Below are 9,647 nucleotides of genomic sequence, written 5' to 3'. Positions count from 1 at the left end.
TCAGACAAAATCCGTTGGAAAAATATTTCTTACTCCTCTATGGAACACTTGGAGCGCACCGATGCGTTTTTGTTCCGAAATATTACAGTTTCTGCGACAGTCTTTTGTCGCGGCGACACAATCGGAGCATTTTTTTAAGTGCTTACGCCACCTCGGCGGCGTCAAGACAGAGTAGAGTATTTTCACGCATTTTTGCAACAATACCGTGCACCCGACTGAAATGAATTTTATTCCCGCGAATAGAGCGTATAATAAGCTTTCGAGAAATTTTATACGTATATTCGTATATACGTATTACGTATATATATTTTTCATGTACACATTAAACGCGTGGCAACGAAAACGTGACACGTCCTTGATCTCGGTTTTATAAGTGTTTGAAAATCGACAAGTTCAAAAATATTATTCTTCAATATTTTATAATAGGGACTACTCAAAAGTCAAAAATTCATGGGAACAATAGCACTTGAAAGAAAATATTTTTTTTCAAGGCTGTATTTTTTAGGTTACGAAAACAAATTACAAAAAAGAGGAACTTACACGCAACGCGATAGGTAGCGTAAATAAGATTCTTATAGGTGTCACATTCTCGTTATTAATGTTTTTTTTTTTACATTATTTCGAAACCTTTGAACTATAATTTTACACGTATAAAAATAGTTTTAATACCTTTTCAACCAAAAACGTGGGGAATCTTGTAAAACTTCCTGACTACGTATCAAGAATGAATTATTAATGATAATACAATGGACTATCGATTACCTCAACAGTGTTAACAAAGAAGAAGGAAAAGTACTTAAATAATGTTTTCATTTCGCTCGTGCTTCGTCCTTTGTAATGTCTTTCGACCATCGTTTACGATTTATAGGATGATAAAGTCTGTATTGCTTGTATCGAGAAATTGGTAAAATGCGTATGAAATAATAAATAAATTACAATGTAATGAAACCGTAACTGAATTAGCGACTATTGTATACCTCGGTTATATGAAATGTTACTATTTTTAAATCGAAGAAAAATATATATCGTATACCACCGGAAGATTATAAAATATAACATTAAAGGCTTTTGTGTTCCTTCGATATTGAAGTGTTCGTAAGAAACAATAGTTTTCCATAGCACGTGGAATAATTATTCATAAAATCGTTATTAATCGTAGGGCAATTTTTTCCCTAACGTGGTCTTGGTAAAATTTGTGGAATTTATAACGCGATTTAAAAAAAATTCGTAGCATATTTGAGTTTTATTCGCGACACCCTTTTGACGATTAAGGATTTTTATTAAGTTGCAAGAACGTGTTACGTTACGTTGTTTTCAACGCACACGATTGCGCGCAGCGCTTACGCCTTTGCTCGAGCTTCGAGAACCGAGAAACGTGGAAGAATTCCGGACGAAATGTACTTTTATTAAAAACTTCCTCTGAAACGTGTTGCTTTCTCATTTAATATAAACGCTAAATCACCAGGACCCCGGATGCCCAGTTTCTAACCCTGGCGTTTTATTAAAGCTTCCTCGTTATTTTTAGAATATTATCGCGATATCCGTCAAAGGACGGCGGGAAAGGAAAATTCGTTTAAACGAAACGAGAGTTCTTACAAACGTATAGCGAGTCTAATTTTTAATCAACGCAGTCGAATATCGCCGAGATTAAAATTTCCAGCGGGATTTTCTCGAATTAATTTTTTTTTTATTACTAGTGCCCAAGGTGATATTAAGGCTGTTCGCATTATTCAAAATCGCACCGCAGAATTTTGAACAGGTACAAATACGTTTGTACCTCTTCTCCCGAGGAATTCATCGTCAGCGTCGTTCCAGACCAAACAACACAATCCATTCGTAAAAACCAAATGAAGATCAAATTATAATCATTTGAAAAATTGTTTCTGAAATTTTTCCACGAGACTAAGGACAAGAATATTAATGCCTGCTCGTAGCTTGATTCTGTATACATATTACAATCTATTTACTATTTAACACTTTATTAGAATATATTATTTGAATCTCTTATAAATGGTCGCCATTATATATAATAGGTTGTTCAATGAATAACCTAGTACTATACTGTTCAATAAGTTTTATCGAACGACAAAATTTATTGAACAACCTAGTACACAAAGAGGAAATGTGCTAGTAGTCGGCCATTTAAACCATCATGAAAATTCAACCTATGTGTAATTATTGTTAATAAATTACTTTCTAAATATTTTATACATCGCTGTAATCTTTACACACGCATTTTAAAAATATCTTGTAATTCGTTTAATAAAATATTAATTTATAGTTGCATTAAAATATGCAAAAATATAATAGTCAGTCTATCAAGTTCCAAGTTCAGCTTATACCATGTCAGTAGTCAGCCGTTATAAGTAGCATAAGTATTCACGTAATTAAAACAACTAAATAAGTAAACTGTTTATTTATATTTATTGCACAATGCACTAATCTATTAATTAACATGAAACTATGCAGGACATTTGTCGCATCCTACATTTTTCTCATTATCGTCTTCTGTATCACTATATAAATCGTTAATGCATATTAATTTAGAATTTAGTATTTAGAATTATCATAATTACAATTTCTTTTTACCGATCGATGTAATTTTATCAACTAAGGATTTTAACACTGAAAAAGTTCGTCCAGTTCAACGATTATCGACTAGTGTTTCAAATTGTTCTTTGGAGACATTTCAGTGGATCAAAATCGGAAGACACAGCCAGGTACGAATCTCTCGATCGTTTAGTGCGACGATGATCGTTCATTAATTCGTCCTTGAAGGAAAAAAAAAACAACGAGCCTTGTTCTCTCGCGATGTAAAGGACGTCGAGCGCTATTAGCGGCGGCGTTATGTGCGCGCGCCATCTACACGCTCGCATTGTAATAACCGTGTTGCCACAAAGGCGCGACAACTTACTTGCGGATTAGAAGAAAAGTAGTGCTTCAGCGCGCACTTGAAGCGTGCCGGTCTTTACAAGCCACGTTTAAGTCGGCCGCACATATTTAAAGAACGCGCGGTAAACTTTGCGAAAGGAAAGGCTGCTTGAACGCGTCAAAGGTCGTGGCCTTTTTACACGCCCTGCCGCCAATTCACGTCCAATTAAACGTAATGACGATCGTGCGCTGAACGTTTTCTGAAAGGGGACAAGGAGGTTGGATTAACCCTTTTCAGGCCTACTCAACTGCAGATGTTAGGTATTATCAGAGGTGTTTCCGAAGCTTTAGAACCGATTCTTTCATTTACTCGTTAATCGTTCACGAACTTTTCCATGCGCTCCACAACAGTACGGATTTATTATACAGAGTATTGTAAATTGCCAACGAATCGGATCAGTTAGCCCGCATTGAATTACACGCATTTCTGTTATTGGCTAAAACGATCACACATGTATGTATATAAGTTTATCGCGTGCCGAAGACGAGAAGGAGAGACATTGAAACTGAGCGAGGTGAAGCGATAATGAGTGACGAGTGGAACGCATTGGCGTAGACGTACCCTTACAATATTAATTATCAGCAGAACAAAACACATTCCTTTACCTTTATTAATATAAACCGGATATATCCTAGGTAATAACAATTATTGACGAGGACAGGTTTCACGATTTAGTAAAATTTTCTTGTTTGTTTACTATACACGTTCGAGAAGCTATTTTCCGTTATATTTATCGCAAATAATTGTGGGTTTACAATTTCTTCTAACCTGTGAAACGATGTCTTTAATTGTCGGAGTTACCACATATCGATCATTTTTTAACATCGTTCTCTGGTGTGTTATATTTTTGTTCGAATCTGAATTAAAGACACCTTTAATTTGGTAAATATACACGTGGAATTTTGTTAGGTAATAAAATCCTCGTATCCGCGGTTTTGTATATTTCTCGCGGATAAGAAGATTCTACTTCTATGCAATGTTACCGCTTAGCTCCTAAACGAAAGGATTTCTGGTGGGGATTGGGCGGAGCAAGAGTCTAGTTCTCTTGTCCCTCTATCGTTCAGTTTGTTGGGACTTGGCAACTTTTGATCTCTGCATAGTATAGTAATTCCCGCCTTCGAGCGATAAATTTGGGCGGTCAGTTTACTCAAAAGCGAGATGAATAGCGATTTTTATCTAGAACTTTTGCCCGTTATTCGAATCCGAGGTAAAACTTGTCACTTGCTAGGGGAAATTACCGTACATACAATACACCTTGTTTTAGGCATTCCCAGTCACCGTTACAAACTAAATACAGTCGCCTCAAATGTCTGCCAATTATAGTTTGTTCTTATAAACAGGATGAGTCACGTAATTAGAACAAATTATACTCTCTGTGTCATTGGAGACAGGGAGAAATATTACAAGTTAAATAGTTCAACAAATATCTACCTACTTGTAAGTCCATCTTCCTTACGAGTGCTGTAAAGTACAACTACAATTTGCATTCAAATTTGATTCTCAGAAAGATGTAGTATTTTCATCGTTGATACTACGCTTATTTAAAAACATTTAGTCTTTCTGAGGTAATCTAATTTCTCAGTTTAGTCTCTTATAAACCAACATATTATAATTCATCCTATCGTTGTGACGTTCATCGACGCAACAGTTCTTGCTACCGAGGCAAGATCTGCGATGCAAAAATCAAAAGAATAGTAATCACCAAAGGTCACGAGAGCGACCGTATACTCCCACCACTCTTTTTCTCGTATCTTCGCTCCACCCACCGCATTCAGGAAGTGAAAGGTGACCTCGAGCGGCCAAAACAAGTGGCCCGTACCTCGCAGCATCCCTCGATAATCTAGAACATCTTATAAATCATTTCCACGTGACCTCGAGCGGCCAAAACAAGTGGCCCGTACCTCGCAGCACCCCCCGATAATCTAGGACATCTTATAAATCATTTCCACGTCGCGTTCTCTCTGTTTCACGAACGTCGTCAACGGCGAAAGTTTATTAAAACATCTCGCTCGTCCGTTCGGATGAAACTATTTCATCGATTATTTATTTATTCGGTCGTGTGTATTTATAAACAAGAGCCACAGATATTTGAGGAGCGTATTTGCGTAATGCGAGCACGCGATGTGTTCCCTCGTTTAATTTTAATAACGCAACGGGAACGTTTACGAAGCTTTTGAGCGATTCGAATGAAAACGTATTTCGAATTACGTAGAGAAATGGCGGGGGCGGGGGGGATGGGGGACGTGAAATCAAATTTCGTCGAAGAGGAGACAAAAAACGAAGGAAATGTTATTCCACGGAACTTCCACGCTAATTGTCTTCCTCCTGGTCGCAATATCCCCGCTCGGAAGGGGGAACGGGGCTCGAAATTAGCGGGTGGCTTAGCAAACACGTGAAGAAATCGAACAAAGCGGGTCGGGGCGGATAATGACGATCGGAGAAACGAGGACAGTGGACAGAGATACGGGGAAACATCTGTTCCGATACAAATTCTTGGACGCAGATAACAGAGTGCACTCTTGACCCCGATAACGGGGGGGGAAAAAAAGTAAGGAATTGATACGCTGATGAAAGAAACTGGTGTATCTCGCGGACTCCGTGTTCTATCGTTGACGTCGTCCCTCTCAGTGTAATTGTGGTATTTGTACGGGTTACTTCGCCCGTGAATCGCCAAGCTTGGTGTCCTGTTCCGCAGTTACGGCTTTATTTCATTGTACGTTGAAAAGTTATGGCGAAACGGGTCTTATAGTCTCGCGGGACTCGTAGGGATAGACGATGTCGTCGACGTGCAAAGGAAAAAAGCAACCTTAGTCCGGATAATAAATCTCTGAATAATTGTTGAACCACCGCGCGCTCCGTAGGAAGATTTAACAATTGCAAAAGCTCCGTTCGAGTCAACAACTTTGATATTGTGTTGTTGCTCGGCACGCGAGGTGTTTCGGATGCGTTGATACAAATTGGAAATAATAACTCAAGTAGTGCTCTATTTTTTTTTTTACGTACGTATGCAGTATTTCGGATGCGTAGATACAAATTGGAAATAATAACTCAAGTAGTGTTCTATTTTTTTAACGTACGTATGCAGTGTTTCGGATGCGTAGATACAAATTGGGGATAATAACTCATATGGTTACCTTTTTTTTTGTGTACATAGAGTTTCTGAAATTTACGTGAAATTGGAGCTGATAACAAACTTTGTGATTTCTTACACAGGGTATTTCAAAAGTATGGATAAAATTTCGAGACAGTAATTCTCATATTGTTTTGTTCTTTCGTATACGGGGTGTTTTAAAAGTGTAGACTTAAATTCATCCGCATAATAAAAGTAGGAAAGTGTTTGGTAATCTTAGATTCGCAGAATGATTGTTGTTGAGGCAGAATCAATGTTATCTGAATTATTTGAGAAAGGGAGAAATGTACAATGTTTATCAATTTCATTGTATGATAGATAGCATTTTTAAATTTCAAAGTTATTTTTATAATTAAAAATAGAACGATCCTTGGAATATAAACAAAAAACTGTTTTGCACAAACATGCGTACATTTAACCAGAAATTGTCCGAATCCTTCTTTTTCAATCGTAAATAAAGATCACTTTTATCGTTTTGTAATCAAAATGTATACATGGCTCGGAATAATTAAACACTTTGGTCACTGCTGCAAGTAAAAAATATTAGATTTTGTAAAAGAAACTGTACATAGAAAACGAAAGCAATATTGTTTATTATATGTTGTACAATTGTTTTCGAATATTTGGTCAGCTCGAACAACTTTTAAGGTATCGAATGATTCGTTCCAGAAGGTTTAAAGTAAAATTCAATTCGTACAACGCAACGTTATTTTAGGTTAGGTTGGTCCTCAATGAACAGCCTCTGGGAATATGTAAAAATATTATTAGATCTATTTTCATCTCTTCCTTTTTTGCCTTCTAATGTCTTGATTGGAATCTTGTCGAAAGGGCATCGCAAGAATAGACTTTCAAGTTCGTCGGTTTTACCTGAGTTGGTGTCTGTTCGTCGCGCTGACGTGACTCTCAGAAAGACAGTTTATCGATGCGTTAAAAGGCACGCTCGAACAAATGAAAGAGAGCTTTGTGATGAGAGTTTCAGCGACTATCGGACGACCATGAACACTGATTCCGGAATTGGGAATAAAATGTAAACTTTTGATACTGCATAACTTTGTTGGTTAAGGAGTATATGAAAAGACAATCATAAACAAACTATTTGGATAATTTGCTATGTTAATGTAAAAAAATACTTTAAAATTACTGACCTAAATCTATCTCAAAGGATACGTTGCACAAGATATACTTCTCCATTTAAAAGAATACAAATAATAGTAATATCTAAGGTGAATGTAAAATATTTGATATTGTACAACTTCAATGGTTAAGGAAGAAATATGTGAAACAACAGTGATAAAAATAATACTTTGAAACGTCTGATTCAAACCTATCTCAAAGTATACGTTGCACAAAATATACTTATTCGTTGAAAAAGGTAAATGTGACCTTGAGAGTTCGCACATGCTTCTTTGTTATTGTTCGTGACCATCAATTTCATTTCAGAGCTTCGATTCTACAATGGCTGTCCAATTTCTTTAATTATTCCAATTACTCGTTAAAAATTTATGTTTGCTTCCAATGGAACAGTAAACCCGTAATTGCGATTAAATGTAACAATAAAAGATTCGATTTTTAAATATTTACATCAAAAGTTGTATCCAACGAGTGTTTACTTATATTCCCTGACGACGATTGGATTTATTACCGAAACTGCTAAATTGTAAAATATTCAAATATTATATGTATTAATTTCTATTTGAGAAAGAATCTAATGCACGCTACGTTGCATCACCTTGAAAGAAGATACCTGGAAGAATCCAACGTGAAATGCAACGTAATCGCGGAACAGTAATCCCGCGCAACTTTTCGCGAAAAGTTGAAGGGCGCGGCGGCAAATAAAACGCGAGAGGGCTGGGGGGCGGGGGGCGGGAAGAGTTATCGAATAAAGGTTCCGCGGAAGTAACTTTACGAGGGCCGATGAATCTTGCGTCAAATGAAATGTGAAAAACTTATCGAATAAAGGTTCCGTGTAATTTTACGAGAGTCGACGAATCTGTTGTCAAATGAAATGTGAAATAATCTTCGAACGAGATACGTTCCGCACGAATTTGCGCACGATTCGAGTAAAGCGAAACAACCGTGCGTTAATTAAGTAAATTCCAACGAGGATAAGGGTGGGGGGAGGGGGGGGATGGAAATTTGCGTTGATCGATAGCAGCGAAATTTAATTCTCACAAATTTCGCGAGATTTGGTTTTCCGTTCGGTAAACACGAGCGACGGTAATTCGACGAACGAATTGAAATATATGGGATCGTAGTGACGGAAACGTATCTCGTACACGTGTACGTTCGACGTGTGAATCCTAGGTACGAACCGTTGTCACGATCTTCGAAAGGATAACGTTCGATCGTGATAACGATCGAATCCCGCGGGCGAACTGGCGCGCCATCTGGCGGCGAACCGGCGAAATTTATAATCGCTTCGAGGCGACGAACGGTTCGCTCGAACGCGCGACACTTATCGCGGCGATCGCTTATTAAGTAAATTCCTGTCCACTCGGCCAATTACCAATTGCGATAGTTGCGAGTTGATTCATGTTTGTTTCGCGTGACACGTGTCGCGGCATGCCACGCGACTTTGAATTAAAACTCTGCGATTAAACGTGTACGTTACATAGGCGTACACGTAGACACACGTGCATATACACATAGGCGTACACACCGTGACACCGAAGAGTTGAGAGCTGAATGAAAGGAGAGCCGAATTTGCGTGATCGCTAATTGTGAATGTGGGCGCTTTGTGACGACTCCCCGTACTTCTCCTGCTTGCCCGCGTATTCGAGTCAGCCAGATTTTGTACTCATTGTCAGAAGTAAAGACCCCCTCGACACTTGTTGCTCGCCATCGACATTTGTCTGCTCCACTGTTATATACTGTGTGCATTTCGCTTTCGTGGTTGCATTCTTTGTCAAGTTACACGTGTATACCGGCACGTACACACCGCGGAGACTTCATAATGCCGTGACCTAGGTATTGCGTTTCCTCCGCTTCCTCAACGGCGACGACGAATGCTCAGGAATGTTGGCGGAGACCATGACGTGTACAGGGTGTTCCGTGATAAGCGTAGGTCATTTTACGGATATTTAAACGTAGTAAAATAATTTCGCGTAACGTACGTACTATTTTGTATCAATTTGTAAATCCATCAACGAAGCGATACTCGTACATATGTTACGGGATATTATGTATACGGTTTAACGTAGGTTAGAAGGTCTGTTTTTTCGTTTTTAAAGTTAACTAATGAAGAATGCTCGGCAACTCGAAAATTCAAAAAATTTGAAACTTTGTATAAACGTAATTCAAGTGACTTTGTTAATGGATTTGTTTGGTTTTGGTAAAATGATTCTAGAGTTAAAGAAAATGTAATAAGTTTACATTTTGTCGTAGATATCTTTGAAAGCAGCAAAGAATTTTGGAAAAACTTGTGTTTTTTCCAAAGTTGCACCTTTTCCCAAAAATTCCTTTCGACCATACCGTGTATAGTACCATACAATTTTTTACTAAACTTTTTTTCGTATTCTATATGGTTTCAAAAATATTCACGATAATGTGTACATTCACATTTTCTTTAAGGAGGTGTTTTCATCC

The 9,647-nt window shown here is 37.8% G+C and overlaps 1 protein-coding gene across 2 annotated transcripts; it reads left to right on the top strand.

Moving 5' to 3' along the window:
- The first annotated feature begins 6,378 nt into the window (after nucleotides 1–6,378).
- LOC143151338 (uncharacterized) lies at nucleotides 6,379–7,535 on the top strand. Of its 2 annotated transcripts, XR_012993295.1 has the most exons (3): nucleotides 6,379–6,710; nucleotides 6,778–7,434; nucleotides 7,503–7,535. XR_012993295.1 is itself a non-coding variant. In XM_076320385.1 (2 exons), exons 1-2 carry the CDS (start codon nucleotides 6,661–6,663, stop codon nucleotides 7,091–7,093), a joined length of 366 nt encoding a protein of 121 aa, XP_076176500.1. In that variant the 5' UTR covers nucleotides 6,379–6,660; the 3' UTR covers nucleotides 7,094–7,530. The 2 variants fall into 2 exon arrangements, 1 of the variants encoding a protein (XP_076176500.1); XM_076320385.1 differs by having other exon boundaries at nucleotides 6,778–7,530.
- Nucleotides 7,536–9,647: the final 2,112 nt, after the last annotated feature.

The sequence above is a fragment of the Ptiloglossa arizonensis genome, chromosome 1 (assembly GCF_051014685.1).
Source record: "Ptiloglossa arizonensis isolate GNS036 chromosome 1, iyPtiAriz1_principal, whole genome shotgun sequence".
NCBI classification, from domain to species: Eukaryota; Metazoa; Arthropoda; class Insecta; order Hymenoptera; family Colletidae; genus Ptiloglossa; species Ptiloglossa arizonensis.
This window is presented reverse-complemented; position numbering and strand designations above follow the sequence as displayed.

What these genes read in the sequence shown, in the direction of transcription:
- LOC143151338 (XM_076320385.1), top strand. Translation starts at nt 6,661, where the DNA reads ATGTTGTACAATTGTTTTCGAATATTTGGTCAGCTCGAACAACTTTTA. An exon ending in CAGCTCGAACAACTTTTAAG is followed by an intron (nt 6,711 to 6,777) that starts GTATCGAATGAT and finishes ACGTTATTTTAG; the next exon opens with GTTAGGTTGGTCCTCAATGA.